This window comes from Typopeltis vanoorti, chromosome 10 (assembly GCF_054136105.1).
Source record: "Typopeltis vanoorti isolate ZY-2024b chromosome 10, IOZ_Tvanoo_1.0, whole genome shotgun sequence".
NCBI classification, from domain to species: domain Eukaryota; kingdom Metazoa; phylum Arthropoda; class Arachnida; order Uropygi; family Thelyphonidae; genus Typopeltis; species Typopeltis vanoorti.
The window spans coordinates 15,441,785-15,466,830 of record NC_143558.1 but is presented as its reverse complement, the minus strand read 5'-3'; the positions used below and the strand labels follow the sequence as shown (position 1 = coordinate 15,466,830).

Genomic DNA, 25,046 nt, shown 5'->3' with positions numbered 1-25,046 from the left:
CTCCTTTGCACTCTCTCCACTATATCAGAGTCACAATGGAAACTAGGACACCAGACCTGCACACAATAGTTCAAGTGAGTTCTTATCAAGGCCTTGTAAAGAGGCTAAATGACATCCTTATTTTTATATGTTCAAGTTTATTTCAGGATTGCAATTATCTTTGCTATATGACAGCTGAACTTCAACTTGCTATCTACTAATACTCCAAGATCCCTAGCATGATCAGTTTCTGTTAACCTAATCCCACCAATGTAATACAACATTGGATAACTAACACTGACATTGAAATGAGATCCATTTCCACATGCCCACAATTCCAGACTATTCAAATTATTCTGCAAATACTGCATATCAGCAACATTCCTGATTACTCTACCTATCATTGCATCATAAGCAAATAACTGTATGTCACCTGTCAAATCCTCCCCAATATCATTAATGTACAGAATGAATAACAATAGACCAAGGACTGATCCTTGTGGTACACCACTAGTTACCTAAAATCTTGCAGACTCACATCCCACACATACCACTTTTTGCTATTTCTCAGTCAGCTATCCTCTTAACCATGATAATATTTTATAATCCAACTTATATTCTCTAATTTATGCAACAGTTTTTGACAGAATACATGCTGTATTCTGTCAAAAGCATTAGCAAAATCCAAAAATATCATGGTATACCATTCCCCTTGTCTAGTTCAATGGTAACCGTTATAGAATGTGAGCAAGTTGCTAAAACATGACCTTCCTTTAGTAAACCCTTGTTGCTCATTGCAAAGTAGAGATTCACTATCAATCCATTTCTGAAAGCAAGCCATAACCAATTTTTCCAAAATCATCATCACCACTCCTGAGATACAGATTTGTCAACAGTTGGATACATCGGTCTTTGCACCACCCTTGTGAAATGGGATTACCATACATTCTTTCCATTCCTGCAGAATCTTCCGTGTTCTGAGACTCAAATTATATAGCCTGGCCAAAGGAATAGCTGATTTAGTTAAACACTCTTCAGTTAGACCCATGCTGATATCCCATCTGTCCCTATTGCTGAATTATTATTCAGTTTGTGCAACAGCTCTAATATCTCCTCTTCCTGAGTTTCTTCATCCATTGAAGAGATAGCAGTGAACTCAATGTTCCATACACCAGGTTGATAGCTTTTAGCAAAATGGGCACTCATTAGTTGAACAACCTCTTCTACATCTGTTACCCTCATATTATCTGCATTCAGAAGAGTTATTCTTTCATATTCATTCTTTCTTTTACTTGCATACTGATAGAATTCTTGTGGGTTGTCCTTACTTGCAGAGCCCATTTCTTTTCATACTCAGACTAAGCTTTTCATACAACAGTTATGACACTCCTGGCCTGCGACTTATAATTTTCATAACGGACATCATCCTTATGTAGACGGTATTCCTTCCACATCATCCATTTCTTACGAATCTCTTGCTTAATAAGATTACACATCCATTTGATTGCTAGCCTATTTATTTTTCAAACTCTCGGAACACATTCTAATAATCATCAGTTAAGTAGTTCTTAAATGCTTCCCATGCACTGTCGATATTCTTCCCATCCAGAAAATGATACCATTCTGCTGAATTTAGTATACCCTTCAGTTGGTTAAAATTTTCTGCTTTCTAATTCAGCATGTAATCTTTTCTGAATGGAACATTCAGAAACTTAGTTATTTCTCAAGTGAGCTGCATGATTGCTGTCACCAACCGGAGGTTTTAACTGAGACATTCTCTGACACTATAATCAAATCTAACACTCTTTGGCCTAGAGTTCCTTCTGTTGACATGCTGTCTGAGGAAGTTATCTTGCAACAGCTCAATAAATTCAGTTTCATTCTTCTCATGAGATTTTACTGCTACCCAATCAATATTTGTATAATTAAAGTCTCCCATTAACTGATCCACCAGGTCTGTAACAACATCCCACTATGTAATTAATCTTGTTAGAGTCTACATCACACCAGATGACTTCAAATTCACTGCTACATTAAATACTGTTACTAGTACCAATCACAGTTCTAAACACTAACTGGATTGAAGTCATCTGATATCATTAACAGCATGTCCCCTCCTCTCCTGTCCTGTCTATCAACCAGGAGAGAGCGGTTCCCACTCAGACTTGGAAAATTCGATTAGATAAGAAGGTCTTGATAAAAAGTGGGAGATTTCCTCTAAGACCAAAATTATTTAGAGCTGGTTAGTGGTATATCTGGCTTTCATTTTACGGATTTTTTTTTTTTCATTACTTCTTTGCTGTTGGTGGATCTTGATATAAAAGAAGTATATCAGATTCAGAATTTCTTCTTGTTCTGATGCCAGATGTGTACTGCACATGCTCAAGTACATTTGAAAGCAATTAAGTTTGTTGTTGAAAGTTTTTCACTTGGTTATATTATAAATTAATTATGGGATACTGAGGCAAGTGATGAGAAGTTATACCACCTTTGTCATGAGTTGCCCCAGTCCTGAAAGATACTTCAGGTGCAAACTTTGCTTACACTTGGATAATGGATTAAACCAAGTATATCATTTCTTGGTATCTTTAATTTATAATTATGTTTGTTGTTGTTGGGTATCGGACTACAGGATGTACTGACAGTACTAGCATCAAGAAAGATACCACTGCAAATCATCAGAATAATCAATGATATATATATATATACAAAAAATGAATGTATAATAATAAGATATTACACATACATAAGAACACAAATACACATAAAATTCCTATAAGGAAAGAGATCAGACAAGATGATTCTTTAAGTCCATGCTTATTTAACATAATCATGGACAAAATAATAACATAATTTGAGAAACAGAAATTACCATATTTTTTGCCTTATAAGAAGTGCTTTTTTTTGTACCTAAAATTTATCTGAAAATTAGGATGCATTCTATAAGCCAAATGTGTCTTATAAACCAATATGTTTTTTTATGCATGTGCAGTTATGGTGCATCATCGCTTGTCGGTAATGTTAGTTGCCGACTAATAGTTGCATGGTCATTAACTATCATGCATTTAAACTAGTAATCAATACATTATATTTACAATTTTTTTTATAACCCATGGATTCCACTAAGCACAGACATAGCTATATGATTGTGTTTAAGCATAGTGTGATTGAGTATGCAAAAAAGAATGGTAATAGGGCAGCAGAGCAGTAATTTGGGCCTCCACCTACAGAAAAAATAGTATGAACTTGGATGAAACGAGAGCAGCAATTAATAGAAGCAATTAGGAGGAAGGGGGGGGGATATGATTGAGACATATAAGCTAGTCAGGGGTTGTTATCAGGTTGACATGGAAGATGTTTTTCATAGAATGGGAGGGGGGGGGAATACAACAAGAGGCCATTGCTGGAAACTGTATAAGGAGGATGTGAGCAGAGAGGAGTGAGGAGCAGGTTCCATGGAGAGTGGTGGGGGGAGTGGAACGCACTTACCAAATGTGCTGTGAATGTAGACAGATTGAATCAGTTTAAGGCATAGTTGGGTGTGCAATAGTGTGTACCTCCCACGATGAGTCTCTGATTCCATGGAGGTCTAATGATGATAATAATAACAAAGATATTTTAGCTTATCAATAAATGAAGGTCATAATGTTTAAAGTATGCAATTAAGAATAAATCTATATATAAGACAATTATCACTTCAGGCTGAATGAATTGATAAGTTCCCTGTTTATTTAAATATCATGTTTTTGTTTGTTCCCAATTTATATTTCATTAGTATATATTCTATAATAATAATTTTCATTGTACTTACCATTCAATTAATAGAAGCAATATTAAGAACCACATTAAATGTGATTTTTTTTTTACTGTCTCCAACTGAATGCTTGCTCACATTTCTATGTAATTTAGTTGATAAATGAAATAAGTGTATCCAATCACTATTCTGGATAAATGTTTACAGATACCAAATAGAAAAGATGAAAATTAATTGCAAAATATCCTACATTTCTTGTATAAATATCATACAGTAAAACTATTTGTTTTTTCTTTGGAAAATGATAAAACCTGAAGTAGTTTTGTATATATCTATGTAACTTAGCTGACCTATTGTTGCAGAAGTGCTAGACGTCTTTACAAAAATACTCCCTTCTTCAACGCATGTACCATTCACAGGAATCTAAATAAATAAATACAAAAAGAGAATCATGTAAAATTTTTTAAATATGAATGTTTGATTAAAAATTAGTTAAATATAATGATGCTCAAGAATGAAATCAACCTCTAATCCATAGAAAAGACATAACTTAAACAAAAAAAAAAAGGAAAAGCATGATTAACATAAATAAAATTTTATTCCTAAAATATGTTAGCTAAAAAAATAGCCTAACAGCATTCATGCTCGTTTGTTGTACCTTTTTAGAATTTTCTTGGAAGTCTTTTTTTCCCCAAGATTCAGAAGTTTTTCCTCATTCAGAAAAATCATCCTCAGAACAAAAAAAAAAGTGCTGCCTAAAAAAAAAAACATTATCTGTAATGTGTATTGACTTCACCTAGACTCCAAAAGTGCTTCTCCTCTAAACAACAAGTGATAATCAATATCTTAGCATACATACCAGACATGATATGCTTTATGTTGACAAGTATTGCCATATCTTTTTTTTCATGCCAGCTTAGTTGGCCAAGTGGTTAAATACTACTCTCTAATCAACAGGCTGCAGGTTCAAATCCTGCCATGGGTATGGATGTTTGTACTTGTCGTCAGACGGAAGATGAATTTCAGCACCCATTGTGATACCACTGCTACACTTATTAGATAATTTTATTTTTAATTTTCCTAAATTTGAACTGAAACAGTGTTACATGTTATGGTCCCATGTATAGGACCAGAAGAGGTCTTAGACTCCAACAATATCCTCTGCTATCCAACTCCAGACCTGGAGATTCAAGAAGTCATTTTCAGGTATGTCCTCCATGCTGCCAGTGTCCTGCAAGGCACACAAAGTGAGTATCCTGAAATCAGCCCAAGACAGTCCTAAGCTTAGTAAGTTCATATAACTCTGCTGACACTATATATACACTTTTAAAAGATAGAGTTGCAAAGATAAATTTTGGTATAATGTAGCGTTCTTCCTGAAGTAACCATACAAAGTCTTGGTTTTCAGCTTCCTTAATCCTTAGTCCTAGAGTGGGGTTCTAATGCTGTATCCAACCTTTGTTCTTCAACCAATTCTCTATAATCCTCACTATTGTATTGTGTCTTCTGACAAATACTCCATGTATGCAATAACAACACTGAGAGCAACATGAGCCAAAGTTTCTATACTGTGACAGCCTGCTCTGCAGTTCTTGTCATCACTTCATCCCTGAGTTGTACAATCTTGAGTTGGCAGAGCACTGATTCTTGTCCTAATTAAATCTATATATTCAAAACCAGGTAGGAAGTGAGTTTCATCTTTGATCCACTGATGCTGAGAAGGAATGTGCTTAGATTCTTGTAATGCAGCTCAAATGACTGAATGGTGCAATATTATCTCATTTGTTCAGCTGAGGAAGTCTTAATACATGAAGTCCTAGAGGCAGAAAAACATACTTTTGAAGTGGAGATAAAAAATTTCTGTAATCTGAATAGGCATAATCTAGGCACCAGCCATTGCAACATCATGAGGAAGACATAATCATGAATGGACTGCTGAGTGAACTGTTACATCCATCCAGGATAGTACTGAGAGAGAGCCTATACCTAGGATTAACATATGGTAGAGTCTAGGAAGAAGGAAATAATTCAGAATGAAGAGCCTCTGTTGAGGTTCAAGTAGAGTTTTACAGAGAGAAGAAAGAAAAAAATCCTAGAGTGGATAGGAAGGTGGAACAGCCTTTTGGCACCAAGAACATCTCCACTCCTCCAGAACCAAGATAGAATGCAAAGACATGCTGTGCAGGGAAAACTCAAAGTTCTCAAAAAGTCTCCTTTTTTGGTGTACACCCTTAAGTGCTGGGATGGACGTCAACTTAGAACTCAGGGTGACAGTCAGAAAATTTGAAGTGTAAATCTCTGATATGTAGGTGAGAAAAGCTTCTGGACATCCTACCACAAATAGAACTCGAAGTATAATTTGAAGAGAGACATTATCAAAGGCCTTTTTGGAGGTCCAGACATGCCATAAAGAGAGGCCAAAATTGGCACCGGAATTCAGAGAGAAGAGAAGAAAGAATGAAGATATTCTTGGCAGAGCCACCTGCAGGAATGAAGTTGGCTCTGCCTAAAATCATATTGGACGTATATGACTGCAAACATTTAGCTAACACATAAAGAGAACAGGAGCAACTGTAATTGGAGAGTAGTCAGAGGGTATACAGATGCATCTTTATTCTTTGGAATGAGCACTGTTCTTGCCTGACAAAGATATATAGTAAAAATTTGGCAAACAGGCATAGATCAGTAAAGTCGTGCAACATAGGCAGAGGAAAACTGTTGAAGCTCTGCAGCAGTAAAGCTATCTGGTCCCACAGCTGATGAACTAGTTCAAAGTGAAGATTTTATTTCATCAAAAGAAGATGGGCAAAAATTTTCTGAAGTGTCTTGAAAAAAGTTCCATGTTTGGTCTCCAGAGTAAGGTTTCCAGTCTATGCATAAAAAATACAATAAAATAAAAAAATGGAAGAAAAAAATCCACCTAATTTTATGGAGGTAAAAAAGTCGTATGGCGTATGGAGGTATAAAAGTCATACAGTGTCTGCACTGCACAGTTCAGGAGGCCTGGACAGAAGGACGAATTGCAGATGATTGGAGTAGAGCTCTCATAGTACCCATATATAAAAAGAGAAAACTGAATGTGAGAATTACAGAGCGTTCCTGGTAAGATATATGCAAGTATACTTGAGAAACGGTTGAGAAGGATTGTGGAAGAAAAGCTTGGTGAAGAATAAGCCAGATTCAGGTCAAATAGAGGCTGTCAGGATCAGATTTTCACTTTACAAGAACTTGCCAGCTTACAGTAACAAGGTACTCTATATACTCCAGGCACTGAGAGAGGAGGGAGCTGATCTTTGGTGGAACGGACAAGGGTAGTAAGTTTACGGCAGGGCTTAACTGCTGTATGGAGGTTGTACTTTTTTAACAACCTAGCTATTTGTTAAAGATACCAAGTAATTTTATAACCTTGGTTTTAATCCTTTTTCCCAAGTAAGCAAACAGACAAGTCAGTCAAATTTGTGCCTGAATGTGGTTCAAGACTTATGGTGGTGGTGCAACACCAATTCAACTCGTGGTAAAGATGAATTAAGTTCTGATCACTCTCCTTAGTATTTCCCATAAATGTAAAACACATCTCCTAGGAGATGTATGATGTCATACATTATGGGTGGGGGTCACTATGCAAACTTGACTTACTTGTCTGTTTGCTTACTTGGGAAAAAGGATTAAAACCAAAGTTATAAAATTACTTGGTATCTTTAACAAATATTATACCCAAGGTAAAAAACTTTTGAGACCTAGCTAGTTTTTCAGATGTGCCATGAATGTAAGGTATGGTGATGGCATTTCTGAAGTCCTTCTGAAGAGATGGTCAGGGAATGGGGAAGGAATTGATTATTTTAATTCTGTAATCACTGTAGCCATTGGAAAGGAAGGTGTTGTGTATGTGTTTGAGTTCGGTTGAAAGGGCGGTTTCACTGGAATAAAGATTGTGGGCTCTATTGGTTAGAGTTTTAATAATGCTATATTGTTGAGAAGGGTGGTGGTGGGAAAGTTTGTGAATGTATCTGCCTGTATGAGTAGATTCTCTATATACAGAGAAAGAAAGGTTACCATTAGGAAGGTGTGTTACTAAGGTGCCTAGGAAAGGTAAACTATTATTATTTTCCTTTTCCATCGTAAACTGGATTCTTGGATGTAGGCTATTGAGGTGACCAAGGAAGGAGTCTAATATGTCTGGGCCATGAGGCCAAATAGAGAACACATTGTTACGTTGTTGTTTTCTTAAATATTTTACATCTATTGTTTTACTTGTGCCTACTGAGATCTGTCTTCTAAACTGACCTTCTGGGGCTGTTTCTCTCTTCGAGCTCTGATGAAATTTATTTGTTTATGCTGTGCCAGTCAGAGCTCTAGGATAGAAATTCTTATCCGAAGAAACTTTTCCAGAATTCAAGAAATACCTTATATAGATTAAGTAGTTAAGTAGATTGAGTTCTCAGTATACAGTCGTGGCCTTGACAATCTTAAATTCCCAATTTTTCCTCTAGACATAGGTTCGATATTTTCGTGAGTGGTAAAATTCAATCTCTTACTCAGACAAACTCAAGTATAAATGGAAAAATATATTTATTATTTATCTAAGAACATTACAATTTAAACAACACATATATTCAAACAAATCAAGGTTAATACTAAAATACAAGTAAAGTAAGGTAACAATAATCAAACAGACAGGCTATTCAAATATACTCATGAGAATCTTATGTTCATCTATATCACAAACATGGATGTCGGTATTAAACTAGATTACTGCTATTAACGACCCACACACATTAAACTTGGTCTAGACAACTTATGAACTAGGCTACCAGTCCAATTCGATTAACATAACACAGGAAACTGTCTCAAAAATCTCTCTCTCTTCTTTTCTCTACTCTGTCCATTTTACACTTTCATCACCAATAGACAACACAAAAACGGGAAGATTTGTACATTGCCACCTCGTTAGATGATTTTAGATCCTTCCATCTGTTCTTTGCTATAGATTGTCCCTCTGTATGATGAATTGCTGCCACGTAGGAGTCACGTGCTCATCGGAATTAGCCACTTGTTTCTTCTGGGCTTACGAACTTTTCGTGTCGCCGCTTCTAACATGATTTACCTTTGCTGCTTTGTCATCAGTTAGATCTACACTGATGGTCTAAAATTTGAACACTGCCACCATCTCGTGCTATATTTTCTTCAATTCACATCGCTCAGCAACAGGAAACACGCTGCCGCTTTGCCGTCTTCACACATCTTGTCGGGTATCAGGCATGCTGATCTACTCGGGAACTTCGAGCAGGAGACCCGCGGGGAGGGCACACACAACCGGGGAACACCACAGGAACCAGGAGAAAAATGTAAAAGGAAGCAAAAGGAATCCCTCTCAATGATGTGAATCCGTTTTAAACCCCATTATAGCGCCCTCTTTCCGCACTCCAAACTTGTCTACGACGCTCTCCCCATTTGCTGTTACCGAGTGACATCACTTCCTTGCTGTACGCGCATCACCTTTTTCGGGGAACACGAATTTCTTGCACATTCCACGAATGCCTAATCATCACTCATTATGTCATCTGTGGTGGTAAAACTGCAACCTTTGAACTTTCGTTTGTACGATGATACAAGACTTTATACATGGCATATTTTAATATTGATGTTTTTGACAAATTAAGATTCCATCTATTTTAGACAATAACCTTAAACATAGTACAATTTAATATTTATTTCCTCCTTCGATTTCATTTTAATTTAAGATTCAACCTCTTCTTTTATATTTTAATTCCTTTTTTTTTAGCAAGGTTAATATCTGCATCTTCACATATCATGTCTGCTTTGCCAAGAGTACAAGTGTGCTTTTGCTTGATATTGTTCTTTTGTTAAATCTTGAATGGAGCAGTTCTATTCTTGATAGAGCAATCATTCAAGATCAAACAACATCATCTACATATCTTAGCCAGATAGAAGGTTTTAGAGGAGAAGAGAGTCTATGGCTCCACTATAGTAAATTCAAAAAAGAAAGACTGTTTTTTGAATCTGCATCTGCACTCAGGAATCAACCTAATTTAAACAAATACAGTGGCATAAAACTTCCCAAAATTTGGGAAACATTAATTATCAGAGATCCCTCTTTAGATCCTAAGCCACCTGCAAACACCCATAGAGGGCACACCACCTAGAGAGGACTTCAGTTTCGTTCACTTGTTTTACTTATCATTGTATTGTATTTGTGTGTGTTGTTACAAAAAGTTATTTGTAATCACTGAAGGTGTCTCTGTTACTGAGACGAAATATTGGAAGCATTAAAATTAATTTTAATCCTTTCTCAGTGCTGATAATATTCCATTAAACCTCCACCATGAATTTCCTCTTTTTATAGATGGGTACTATACCAATTGTACTACAATCATCTGGTATTTGACCTTCTCTCTCTCTCTCTCCAGGCCATCTGAATAATAGTGTATCCACTTTAAATCTTTTACCTCCATATTTGAGAATTTCTAATTGAATATCATCTACTCCAGCTTTACACAATTTACTACCTTTATTCAGGTTGTGATGGAATTTTTTTTACTACCTCAAATATTGAAATGTATTTCTGACAACATTTCTTGACTATTCTATTCTTGGTCTATCACTTCTTATTTCATTCAGTAATGTTTCATGTAATTACTCCAGACATCTAGAATATCTTTATCTTCAGTTTCTAAGTCACCATTATTATCTCTGATTCCTTTTTTTTTTTTTCCAGTATTCTTTTAAGCCCTCTAAACAGTATCAAGATTTTTCACCACCTTCCTGATATTTATCTTCTATATTCTTACTGCAGTCTTACCACAATTTTTGTTTAGCTGCTTTTACATACTGCATTATTTGCTTACATTTTTTATGGACTCTCTTAGTGCACATGCCAATTTATTTGCTTGGAATTTTCAATACATTCTTCTTTTCCATTACTTCCCCTTTAACTTCTGTGTCCACCATGGAGTTCTAATTTGTTATGCTGGCGGACAACTTCACCAAATATATCCATGGCTGAATCAATGAATGTTTTCTTCATAGTTTTCTAGTGAGTCTCCAAGGTTCTATCTTCAAAATCTTTTATTTTTTCTTGAACAATATTTGTATATTTAAGCCTACATTTCACCGCTGAAAGCAGCTTGACTTTGATTCTTTTTAAAACTTTTAAACATCTTTTATTTTCAGTACATGGGGTTCTTAAGGGTCAAAGCTGTATAACTGAGAGGAGACCTCCACATAGCCTTTAAAGGAATGCGGAGAACCGACCAGGGCTTCTGACCTAATGTCCAATCCTCACCTTCTCGTGGTGCACCCTGTTGGGTATCTACTTGGATACTGAACGGACGAGGATGGACTGGCAATTTGGGATTTAGCCGACCAAATTGTATTCTTATTGGTTAAAACAAAATATAGAATGATGGTACAACATTGACAAAATTTCATGCCGGCTGGGGCGTCGCCCGGTTAAACAAGCCCCCGTTGTTTTCGCCAGGGAACCAGGGCGAACAGCGAAAAGTCAGCTACTGGAACAAATCTGAAAATAAACCCCAACTCAACATCACCAGAGTTAAAGATCGGTACTATCAACGTAAGAAGCCTGAATGGCAAAGAAATGGAGCTAGCTGAGGAATTAGATAAGTACCAGATCGACATAATAGGGGTGACTGAAACAAAAAAGACCAAAACTGGTGAGATCTTTCTGAGCAATAAATACAAAATGTTATATTCAGGCAATGACAATCAAGGAAAAGAAGGAGTAGCCATAGTATTCAACACAAAATACGAGGCTAATCTTGAATGGCAGTCAGTCTCAAGTAGAGTAATGTGGGCAAATATGAGAATGGGGAACTGGACAATGAGACTTATTTGTGCCTATGGTCCCACAGAAGGTTCTACTAAGGTAGAAGTGGAGGAATTTTTTGAGGCTTTAGAAAAAGCAACTGACACAATGAAAGATGAAAAGTTGGTCCTTGTTGGGGATCTAAATAGCAGAGTAGGAAATGATTGTGAGACATACAAAAATATTTTGGGAAAATTTGGAGAAAACAGCAAAGCTAAGAATAATGGCAAATATCTGTTGGATTTCTGCTCAGGAAATGGACTGGTTATTACTAACACCATGTTCCAACATAAAAATGTGCACAAATTCATATGGAGAGAAGAGGCTAGGAATAAGAAAAGTCTCATTGACTATGTTATTGTTGATAGTGATGTTTTCTCCCTGGTGCAGGACACCAGAGTGTACAGAGGATTTGAAATTGGAAGTGATCACTATGTAGTCTTGAGTAGGATAAAATTGAATTTCATATTGAAAAGAATAACATGTAAGAAAGTTTTAAAGCGAATAAAAGTTGAGCAGCTCTCAGATGTGAACTGTAGGCTAAAATACACAAAGATTATTGAAGAAAAAATGAAAGAGTTTGAGAACAGGAATCAAACCTTGGAGATTCAGTGGAAGAAAAGATTCAGTCTCTGAAGAAAACATTGATTGATTCTGCCAGAGAGGCATGTGGTGAGGTTGTCTGTAAGGATAAAAAAATCAGAACTCCCTAGTGGACACAGGAAGTTAAAGAGGCAGTGAAGGAAAAGAAGAAAGCATACCAAAAGTTCCTGTCAAATAAGTCAGCTTGTGCTCTTAGAGAATATAGAGGCAAATGCAAGAATGCTAAACACTGTGTAAAAATAGCTAAACAAAAGTCATGGGAGGACTTTGGCAAGAATATAGAAAATAAATATCAAGAAGGTGGCAAAATATTCTGGAGGTTGTTGAAGAAGCTTAAGAATGGAGGAAAGAGTGCTGTAAAAGGAATTAGAGATGATAAAGGTGACATGAAAACGGGAGAAAAAGATATCCTTGAAGTATGGAGTAATTACTTTGAAAAACTGCTAAATGAAACAAGCAGTGATGACAGCACAGTGGTAAAAAACACTGACCAGGCATGCAGTCAGGAATACATATCCATACTAGAAGTAGAAAAAGCCATCAAAGACTTGAAATGTGGAAAGGCAGCAGGAGTAGATGATATTCAACCAGAAATGCTGAAGTATGGTGGTATAAGAGTCTTACAGTGGCTGCACTGCATAGTTCAGAAAGCTTGGACAGAGGGACGAATTCCCGATGATTGGAGTAGAGCTCTCATAGTACCCGTATATAAAAAGGGAAATAAAACTGAATGTGAGAATTACAGAGGTATTTCCCTACTGAGTGTTCCTGGCAAGATCTATGCAAGTATACTCGAGAAACGGTTGAGAAGAATTATGGAAGAAAAGCTTGGTGAAGAACAAGCTGGATTCAGGCCAAATAGAGGCTGTCAGGATCAGATCTTCACTTTACGACAAATAGTCGAGAAAGCATGGGAATATAACAAAGATCTGTATTTAAGTTTTGTCGATCTGGAAAAGGCATATGACAAGGTGCCAAGAGAGAAGCTATTCAATACGATGCAGTTATATGGTGTCAATGGGGCATTATATCATGCAATACTTAGTCTTTGTCTGATCATTACTACCTGAATATAACATCCTGTATTTGTTATTTAGAAGAATCACACCAGTTTTTTTTTCTTCTTTGTTGGTAACGCCAATTGTATTGACCTGGTCCTTCTCCATTAAAAAATATAAATGTGAACACAACAGTGAGACGGGATGGCTGATATGCCATCCAGTCCCAATATCCAAAACTCAATCAGCTCAGGAATGGAAGGAATGTATGATAGTTCCAGTATACATGGGAGGAACAAAAACTAATGTGCCTAACTACCAACCTATCAGTATCTCTGGTGTGGTAGTGAAGATTTTAGCGAAGTTGGTAAGAACTCGCATACAGAAATTATTATTATTACGTAACACCTCCAGGGAGTCCAAGGACTCATTGAGGGAGGGCATCTACCTACAACTTTCCATCTCCACCAACTGCAACTACCTTCATCATTTACACCAATGTCATCTACTGGTGATCACCACCACCACTAGTATATTCACAGACAATCACAAACATCCATGCCATGGCAGGATTCAAACCCGCGCCCTTTTGGCTGAAGAGCTGGTACGCAACCACTCGGCCAACAAGGCCGGCATGACAAAATGGGTAGACAAACTTACTATACTCTGCAAGGAACAGCATGGGTTTACTAAAGGAAGGTCATGCTTTAGCAATTTACTCATATTTTATAACAATGTTACATCCAAGTTGGAAAAAGGGAATGGATACACTATGATAATAGTGTACCCATACTCTTTGTGTATATATAGTGTATCCGAGCCGGCCTGGTTAGCTGAGTGGTTAGCATATCCGCTCTCCAGCCAAAAGGCTGCAGGTTCGAATCCCACCATGGACATGGATGTTTGTGATTGTCTGTGAAAATAATAGTGGTGATGGTCAGTGGTAGATAGCATTGGTGTAGATGATGAAGGTAGTTGCGGTTGGTGGAGACAGAGAGTTGTAGAGTAGGTGCCCTCCCTTGATGTCTTTGGACTCTCTGGAGGTGTCATGTAATAGTATTAATAATAATAATAATAATAATGTTGGATTTTTCTAAGGCTTGATAAGACCACACCTGTATTATTGTACGAAGATTCGGTCTCCCAGGTTCCAAGGGGATAAAGAAGCTGCGGAAAGTGTGTAAAGAAGAGCCACAAAGATTATATCCAGATTATGGGATTTAGATTATGAGGATAGATTGCGAGTATGTGATTGCAGACTGGTTAACTGGAGAAAGAGGAGTGATATGATAGAGGTTTATAAACCTTTGAATGGGTGTTCTGAACACCCAGGTACAAGGGTGGTCTGAAAACTTCTCGGCCTCGACCACAGATGGCAACACTATTGGAACAATTTTTTTTTCCAAGTTAGTACATCTGTCATAGGCATCCATGTGAAGTTGCAAATCATTCTATCAAGTAGTTTGTTTTGTACAGCTTTCTGAAGCAAAAGTGTTGTCTGTATCCCTTGAAATGGATAAAATTGAGTATCATAAGGTTATAAAATTCTTTCTAAATGAAGGTTTAATGGCAAAAGAAATTCCTTCGAAGTTCATAAAAGTTTATGGGCACTCTTCTCCTTCGTTTTCGACAATTAAGAAATGGGCTGTCGAGTTTAAACATGGTCATACCAGCCTTGAAGATGATCCACGTGAAGGACATCCAAAAAGTGTAACAACACCAGAAATCATTGATCTAGTGGACGATATGGTATTGGGTGACCAGCGAGTCAAAGTGAGTGAAATTGCTGAGACTATAGGCATTTCAAAAGAACGTGTAGGATATATTTTGCATGAAGAATTGCAAATGAAAAAGCTTTGCACAAGATGGGTGCCGCTTGCTCACAGCAGATCAAAAACAGACTCGCATGAAAATCTCTGAACAGTGTTTGGAGCACTTTAACAAGAATAAAACTGATTTTGTGCGTAGATTTATTACTGTGGTTGAGACTTGATTCACCATTACACACCAGAATCCAAACAGCAGTCAAAACAGTGGATAGAAGCCAGTTGTTCAGCACCAAAGAAGACAAAATCAGTTCCATCAGCAGGAAAGATCATAGCATCGGTGTTTTGGTATGCTAAAGGCATTTTGTTTATTAATTATCTTGAAAAGGGTAAAACAATAACCGAGGAATATTATTCTGATCTTTTAACCAGACTAGATGAAAAAATTCGTGAGAAAAGACCCAGTTTGCAGAAGAAAAAAATAATCTTTCATCAGGACAATGTACCTGCCCCCACAAAGGTGTTTTGGCAATGGGAAAATTAAGGGATCTGCACTATGAATTGTTGGAACATCCACCCTATTCCCCAGATTTGGCTTCCTCTGACTTCTATCTCTTCCCAAAACTAAAACTCTTCCTCACAGGTCGGCGTTTTTCTTCGAATCAAGAGGTGATTACAGCTGTAGAGGGTATTTTGCAGATCTTACTGAGAACCACTACAGGGAAGGGGATAATGGCATGGAGCATCGCTGGAATAAATGTATTAGTCTTAAGGGAGATTATGTTGAAAAATAAAAATAATTTTGATATTATAAATTCCTTTTTTCATTGTTAGGCCGAGAACTTTTCAGACCACCCTCTTAGGATATCATCTGATGGAATTTTTCATTATATGGAAGGTGGAGAGAGAGAGAGAGAGAACATGGGAACATCCATGGAAGTTAGGTTTGCTCACAGTCAAGAAAGGGGTAAGAGCTAGGTTTTCTCCCAGAGCAGTGAGTGAGTGGAATAATTTGCCTTTAGGGATAGTGAGTGCATCTAGTGTGAATGAATTTAAGGCATGACAAATGTTTTGGGTGAATTATAGCCTCCCTCGATGAGTCCTTGACTCTATGAAGGTCTCAGATGATAATAATAATAATAGGCATTTCCAAAAATTCCAACATAAAAAAGAAGGTGAGGAAAGCTTTAAGTTTAGATGTTAAAATGATGGTCATTAAAGCATATGACAAAGGAAAGAAATTCGGTGAAATAGCACGAGAAGAAAAACTATCGCATTCAACTGTTTCAACAATCATAAAAGATAAATCAAGAATAATAGAGGCAGCTAAAGGGGTAGTTAATATGAAATGTACAATTTTAATGAAAAAAAGAGAAGGGCCAATTCATGAAATGGAGAAGCTTTTAATGATATGGATAGATGACCAAATCAACAAGAATATTCCTCTCAGTTTGTTTACATCATCAAAAGCACACAGCCTATTTGACAATTTAAGGAAACAACAAAAAGATAAATATGGCGAGCATACATTTAACGCTAGTAAAGGTTGGTTTTATCGATTCAAATGATTTAACTTACATAACATACGAATAACGGGAGAAGTTACTAGTTCCGATTTTGAAAGTGCCGAAAATTTCAAGAAAAATCTAAAAGAGATGATAACAGATGAAGGATATTTGCTAGAGCAGATTATTAACGTAGATGAAACTGGACTGTTCTGGAAAAGAATGCCAGAACGAACTTACTTTCACAGAGAAGCTACATTGGCACCCATTTTAAGGTATTTAAAGATAGGATTATGCTTCTTCTTGGAGGAAATGCTGCTGGTTTTAAATTAAAAGTATTTCTTGTTTACCGTTCACAAAACCCCAGAGCTTTGAAAAACACTGACAAGAATAAATTGCTGGTTTACTACAGGGGTAATCCTAAGGCTTGGATGACAATGGTTTTATTCGAAGACTGGTTCTTAAATTGTTTTATTCCAGAAGTACGTGTCTACTGTCTTGAAAAAAACATTCCTTTTAAAATTCTATTGCTGCTTGACAATGCTCCAGGACATTCTCTTCACATCGGCGATTTGAATGAAAATATAAATGTGATGTATCTACCGCCCAATGCAACAGCTGTGATTCAACCTATGGATCAAGATTCGATTGCTACATTCAAGACATATTACCTGAAAACTACATTTTCTCAAGCAATAACAGCAATGGACAACGATGCTATAACATTATGCGATTTTTGGAAAAATTATGATATTAACCAATGTATCCAGAACATTGGAACTTCATGGAAGGAAGTATCAGAACAATGTATGCGAGGAATTTGGAAGAAGTTACTACCGCAGGAGACACTTGAAGAGTACAATGAGCATAGTATGTTAGAACAAATCGTTGAAATTGCAAGAAAACTGGATTTAGAAATCAATATTACCGATATAGAAGAATTAGCATATCATGAAGAAGGTGAACTGACTGATCAAGACTTGATTTTCCAAAACGGAAGAGTTGTAGAAGAAGATAGGAATAACGAGGAAGATGAAGAAGAGAAATCGTTAAAAAAAATTACGGTAAAAAGGATTAGCTGAAGTATTTTTTAAACTAAATCAAGGACTTCAGCTACTCGAAAATATGGATCAAGACACTGATCGCTTCGCCAAAGTCGAAAAGCAATGTTATCGCGAAATATATGAAGAAAAAAAACCAACAGACAACATTAACCAATTTTCTGATTAAAAAAGATACTCCCAATTGCGAGAAATAACCATATCGTCCAAATAAGTGACAGTTACTCGCCTGTTTAATTAAAGACACTGTTAATAAGTTTTTTTGTTTATGTTTACTAATATTTAAAGGAATTTCAAAATAAAGTAAGTGCACCATTTTTGATATGTGTTTATGTATGCTTTTCTTTCTTAATTTTGTATTTATGTATTTGTATGTGCTAATAAATAATTTATAAATGTTTATGTAAGTATATACATTTTTCATCATTTCAAGTTAAATAGAAACCTAATTTATGAAAATATTATAACAGAAATCAAACAAATCAAGAATTAACAAAAGTCCTCGACTTACGTCAGAATTGATTTACGATGGAGAGTTGGAATGTAACGACATCGTAAGTCGAGAACTACCTGTATATACACATATATATATAATCAAAATATAATCATATAAGAGCCTCTGTATAGACAAAGCCTTTAGTCAGAAAGACCTGGGTTTGATTCCTGTCTATGACATGAGGAACCTTTATCTGGTCACTTTTGACTAAAGGTGAGTTAGCCAGTCTCATACGGAGGTAGAGGATTTTTTCACTTGGAGCAGAAGAGTAATACAGCTCCTAGGAGCTGGGTTTCACATTATGGGGAAATATCAAGAATAGTGATCGGAGCTTGTTCCACCCTTACCATGAGTTGCCTCAGTGTTGCACTCCCTAAAGGGTCAGTTGTAACACTATCCAGGTATTTGCTTAAGCTTGGACGCGCCAAACTTTATATATATATTTACTATATTCGGCATGAAACTCTTTGAGTTTCTTATTCGGCTATCAAACAATATGGGATGTAATATCCCTTAACTTAAATAAATTAAATACAGATCTTTGTTATATTCCCATGCTTTCTCAACTGCTTGTCGAAAAGTGAAGATCTCCTGAAAGCCTCTATTTGGCCTGAATCCAGCTTGTTCTTCACCAAACTTTTCTTCCACAATTCTTCTCAACCGTTTCTCAAGTATACTTGCATAAATCTTGCCAGGAACACTCAGTAGGGAAATACCTCTGTAATTCTCACATTCAGTTTTATTTCTCTTTTTATATATATGGGTACTCTGAGAGCTCTACTCCAATCATCGGGAATTTGTCCCTCTGTCCAGGTCTTTTGAACTATGCAGTGCAGACACTGTAAGACTTTTATACCACCATACTTCAGCATTTCCGGTCAAATATCATCTACTTCTGCTGCCTTGCCACATTTCAGGCCTTTGATGGCTTTTTCTACTTCAAGTATGGATATATGTATTCTTGACCGTATGCCTGTTGAGTGTTTTTTATCACTGTTTGTTTCATTTAGCAATTTTTCGAAGTAATTACTCCATACTTCAAGGATATCTTTTTCTCCTGTTTTCAAGTCACCTTTATCATCTCTAACTCCTTTTACACACACATATTTAATCCTCATCTTCTCAGTTTTCCGCATTCCTTTAAAGGCTATGTGGAGGTCTCCTCTCAGTTATACAGCTTTGACCCTTTAAGCACCCCAAGAAAAATAATTGAAGTACTAAATTTGAAGGTTTCATGATCTTTTTCCTTTCAAGAATATTCAGGTCGTCTTTTGTGTGTGTGTGTGTGTGTGTGTGGTATTCCTTCTGAAATAAATTTTGATCTAGTAATTTTAACTAATTCGATTTATTATACTCAATCGGTTGGTTACGGCAGGTCAGCTCCATTTACACCAGGCTTTGTTGTTATATATTAGAATGATCATTATATTTATATTTAAAATCAAATTACTTTAATAACAAGTAAAAATAAGATGTCTAAATTACCTTTGCAGAGAAATTCCAAACTTTTGGTGTTTTAAAATCATACTTTGCCCTTACTGTATGAATGTTACTTAGAACCTGGAAAAAGTATAGAGTATTCACAGATATATTTCATATCATATATCAAGCAAGTATCAGAATGATCAAACAACCATATAAAAGAGATTTTGTAATTACTGATATATTTCCTTTTTTTTTTTTTTAAAGTGAATCTAAATTTGTCAATCTTGGACAAAAATGGAGGATTTCTCAAAGATAAAGAGCCAAAATCACAAGAAATATACAAATAAGTGGTATAACAAATAAATGGTTTGTGGCTATCTGATCTCATTAACCATAATTTCATATAATTTTGTCCTTTTGTATAATTTTGTATGTTTTATAAAATGAAATTGCACTACTAACAGTTGTCTAATTTAAAGAAAAACAACATTCATCTGTGAATACTATTTTGACAGTATGCATCCAGATGAACAAGAATCTATGAATGAAAGATGCATCTACACTGTAGTAAAATACTGAAATACAACTGAGAAAATCTAAGTTGTAGAGTTAAGTTCATCATAGCATTAATCTGGAATGCCAGATTAATCCAAAATTAAGATGGCCTTGAAGATGCTAACTGAAAATCACAAAGCACAAAATAATTATTATTATACAAAAAGTTCTTCCACTTGTTTATAAAGTACATTAAACTAGACAAGAAATTATATACTTTGTTTAATACTTGAGCCAAGCATAAGCAAAGTGGCATAGTGCAATTGGAAAAATGTGGTGCAACTGGAAGAACAACAGTACATTGCACCCTTCGACTAGGCCCTTCTCGTCATGACGGGAGGAATCTTAATATGGGTTTTTTATTTGAAGGTGAGCTAGCCAATCTCATATGGAGGTAGCAGGATTTTTTTCTCCAGGAAACTTGGGTTTTTCATCCTTCATACAGACAAATCAGCTTTCAGAATGCATGCAATTTACAAACAAAAAATGCTAGTGGTAGTGGTGGGCAGTAGATGATGATGGTAGTGGCAGTTCAGTGGATTAAGTGGTGGACACAGAGTTGTAAAGAAGGTACCCTCCCCTTGACGAGTCTTTGGACTCCTTGGAGATGTCATGTAATAATTATTATTATTTTTTTTTTAAATAATATACCTTATGGGATCAAAAGACTCATTCAGGGAGATTCATTCTAAATGCCACAACCTAAATTCATTTACAATGTCTAGCAATGTATTTCGATCATCTACCACTCTCCATGCAAAAAAAAAAAAAAAAAACTAAGCTTTGCACTCCTGCTTACCATCTATGTGAAGTTTCCAGAGGGCTGGTTCTCATTCTTATCCTACTTATCTGAATAACTTATAACATATCAGTCATATCACCTCTGCTTCTTCTATGCTGATTTCCATAAATTAAGAAACCAAGAAAAAAAATCCCGAGAACTCAAAAACTGTACAATGAATTTTTATGAAACTCAGCGAAAAAGTAGTATGACATTAAAGAACTTGTAAATTCACATGTAGAAATTGTAAATGAATAGTTAATTTGTTTCCCATTTGTTAATTCAGTAACAAATGGGCATATGAAAACAACGGTCAAAATGAGATTGTCTAAGAGCCTCAATAAGGAATGTGGCCAACCTTCACAGCAACACAGTGCTCACAACAATCTTTCATGCTGTTTATAATGGTATCCAGGAGCCCGGTCGGTAATAACAGCGGCAGTGCTCCTGCATAGCTTTCCTAAGTTCCTCAAGGTTTGGGGGGATTGAAAGCAGCATCACGTTTATCTAGACCATCCCAGATATATTCAATAGGATTAAGGTCAGGAGATCTAGCTGGCCCGTATTGGTGCACAAGCTTCACTCAATGAGTACATACGTTATCATGTATCTCCCCTATCAAATCTGCATATGGACATAGTGGTCTAGGACCTCATCCCTATAAGTGCAGCAATCATGGTTCTGCTAGGAAGCACACACAAGTCAGTGCATCCACCCCAACGAGATGCTTTCCTAAGCCATCACACTACTTCCACCATAGGTGTCTCTTTCACAGATATAAGGGGGGATGATAACATATCCCTGATTTTCTACAAAGAGATACCAAGCATGCTCTGATCTGGAGAGAACAAGGGATGTTATCATTCTTCTAATATCCGTGAAAGTAGTGTGATGGTTTGGGAAGGCATCTTGTTGGGTGGATGCACTGATCTGTACATGCTTCCTGGAATGAATCTTGCAAATGCAACAGGGCATACATTTATCCTACAAGATGATAATGCTCATCCTCATCAAACAAAGCTTGTGAATCAATATCTTTAATAAGAGACATCTGTACAAATGGACTGAATAGCTAAGTATCCTGACCTTAATCATATTGAGCATGTCTAGGATACTGTAGGTAGATGTGCTGCTGCTCTCAATCCTCCCCCCCCCCCCCAAAAGAAAATATGCCTTACTTCTTTGAACAGCGTCATTTTGACCTCTTGTTTTTGACTGCTGTCATCACATACTCACTTGTTACTGAATTAAAATATTCATTTACAATTTTTGTGGATGTTTCTTTTGTATCTGGTATCATACAACTTTTTGCCAAATTGCATTTCATCTATGGTTTTTGAGTTATCATTATTTTTCGCTTTGCTCCCTAATTTATGAAAATCTAACAGAATCTACAACCCTACAAACCTTTACGCTACGCTCATGACTTTACAGTTTGAAATTACTTTGGTTACTTGTCTCTGTATCCTTTCTAGGAATTTTACATCATAAAAATGATGCAGAATTCCTAGATTTCATCAAGTTTTCATCATAAAAATGATGAAAACTTGGTGACCAAATCTGTAAAAAGCAGTTCAGGTGCAGCTGATCAAAGCCTTATAGAAGAGTACAATCATCTCCTTGTCAACATCCTCCTCATCAAAGCAGAAATTTTGTGGATTGTCTTCCACACCTATGCAATATACCTGCAGAGATTCCATGCTATCCACTCCTCTGCAACTTCTTCCAACATTACCTCTAAATTTCAAAACACAGAACTTCATATATTCTTACACTGAATGAACAATTCACTAATCTCTTAATACTGCTTATTATTATCATTAACATCTAACTTCATGGAGCCAAAGGACTCATCATGGGAGATCTATTCTCTCTCATGCAAAAAGATCATCTAACTGTGCCTTAAACCCATTCGTAGTTTTTGCACTCATCATACTTTCAGACAATGAAAGTGTGATGCCACTCACCAATCACTCTCCATACTAAGAACCTGTTTCTCACTTCCCTGTCACAAACCCTCCTTATATAGCTTCCAGGGATAGCCTTTAGTTCTACCCCCAGCTTCCTCTACTCTATGAAAAATCTCCACATTAATCCGGTAACAGCCCCTCTCCAACTTATGCCTCAATCATATCCCCTCTTCTTCTTCTATTCACAAGGTTCTGCAAGTTGCATTATTCCCTTAATCTCTCTTTGGATCTGACATTAACTTAGTAAACCTTCTCTGGACCCTCTCCAATATATCCTCATCCCCCACTAAAACCAGATGACTAAATCTGTGCTCAGTGGTCCATATGTGGCCTGATCAAAACCTTATACAAGGGAACCATAACCTCTTTGCTTCTGCATATCAGTACCCTCATCATTATTGCCATGATTCATTGGCATGTTCTTACAATTTTAGCAATGTGAGCCCTAAATTTCAAGTCTCTGTCCACCATCCAGATCTTTCATCTCCTCCACCTCTTTTAAACTTTCTCCATTAACTGTGTACTCCATCCCAACATTGCCTAACAAATTTCAAGACCTTGCACTTTGCAACTGATAGTACTACTCATCTGCCTACTCACATAGTCTATTCATATCCTCCTGCAAGGACATAATGTCTGCTTTATTTCTCATAGCTGTTCCCAACTTTGCATCATCAGCAAACAGTTGCACATAACCAGTTAAGCTGGTCCCAATGTTGTTAACGTACAAATTAAATAACAATGGTCTCAAAACGGATCCCTGTAGCACTCCATTAGTGACTTTCTTTCCTCTTCCAGGATACCACTACTTCATACAGAACCTGCTGATACCTATCTGGCAGCCAATCAGCTATCCAACTGACTAGTTTGTTATCTAATCCCATCTATTTCAATTTGTTGTAAGTAGTAATACATAAGTAGAATGCTGAAACACAACCTCCTCTAACAAACCCATGATGACTACCATAAAGAAACTGCTATTATCAACTTTCTTCTAGTCCCCATAAACTTCTCTAACACCTAACAACAAACCCAGATACACAGATTACTTGTCAATATAAATCTCCCAAGAGTGACAGAATACCAGTTACATTTATAATAACATATAAACCATTATTACAACTCTTTCTCTTGACTAGTTGTCTATTCAATCCACTATTCTACAATCGACACTCATTAGGAATAAGCAAGGATAGCAGAAGTCAAGTTTCAAATGCTGTTCATATTAATCATGATTTAAACACTAATCAGATGTATAATAAATTTAGTTTAATCCTTTATCCAAGTGTGAGCAAACAAAGTTTGCGCCTGAAAGTATCTTCAGGACTGGGTTAACCGGTCTGGGTAGTGGCCCTTCCCTTAATGCATAACAATAGACATATCCGCAAGGAGATGTGTTTTGCATTATAGGAGATACTAGGATAGGAGTGTTGGTAGCTTGCTCCACCTTTGCAACGAGTTGCCCTGGTGTGTACCACCTTAACCCAGTCCTGAAGATACTTTCAGGCGCAAACTTTGTTTGCTCACACTTGGATAAAGGATTAAACTAAATTTATTATACTCTAACCAAGTGGAAAATAAACTTTCAACATCTTTCTCTAAATCCAGAGTAATTTATTAAAAAAAAAAAGGGTGGCACACCAATTGGCAATTCCTATAGGTGGAGATGACCTGCAAATGCTTCTGCCTGATATCTCGACTTGGGCCTGGCTCCCACTGAAGAGACCTCAATAAAGGTCGAAACCGGTCTGGGTAGTGGCCCTTCCCTTAATGCATAACAATAGACATATCCGCAAGGAGATGTGTTTTGCATTATAGGAGATACTAGGATAGGAGTGTTGGTAGCTTGCTCCACCTTTGCAACGAGTTGCCCTGGTGTGTACCACCTTAACCCAGTCCTGAAGATACTTTCAGGCGCAAACTTTGTTTGCTCACACTTGGATAAAGGATTAAACTAAATTTATTATACTCTAACCAAGTGGAAAATAAACTTTCAACATCTTTCTCTAAATCCAGAGTAATTTATTAAAAAAGGGTGGCACACCAATTGGCAATTCCTATAGGTGGAGATGACCTGCAAATGCTTCTGCCTGATATCTCGACTTGGGCCTGGCTCCCACTGAAGAGACCTCAATAAAGGTCGAAACCGGTCTGGGTAGTGGCCCTTCCCTTAATGCATAACAATAGACATATCCGCAAGGAGATGTGTTTTGCATTATAGGAGATACTAGGATAGGAGTGTTGGTAGCTTGCTCCACCTTTGCAACGAGTTGCCCTGGTGTGTACCACCTTAACCCAGTCCTGAAG

General features: G+C 36.6%; 1 protein-coding gene across 6 annotated transcripts in view; it reads right to left on the bottom strand.

The window, feature by feature from the left end:
* The window catches only part of LOC150102186 (nephrocystin-1-like), a 215,636-nt gene that overhangs the window by 92,558 nt on the left and 98,032 nt on the right, over positions 1 to 25,046 (bottom strand). For all 6 annotated transcript variants that reach the window (XM_090399188.1, XM_090399193.1, XM_090399192.1 and 3 more), the window contains 2 exons: positions 19,494 to 19,568; positions 4,084 to 4,156 (listed from right to left, as the gene is read on the bottom strand). In XM_090399188.1, the coding sequence (XP_090255314.1) occupies positions 4,084 to 4,156; positions 19,494 to 19,568 (148 nt within the window). The remainder of the gene's footprint in view (positions 1 to 4,083; positions 4,157 to 19,493; positions 19,569 to 25,046) is intronic.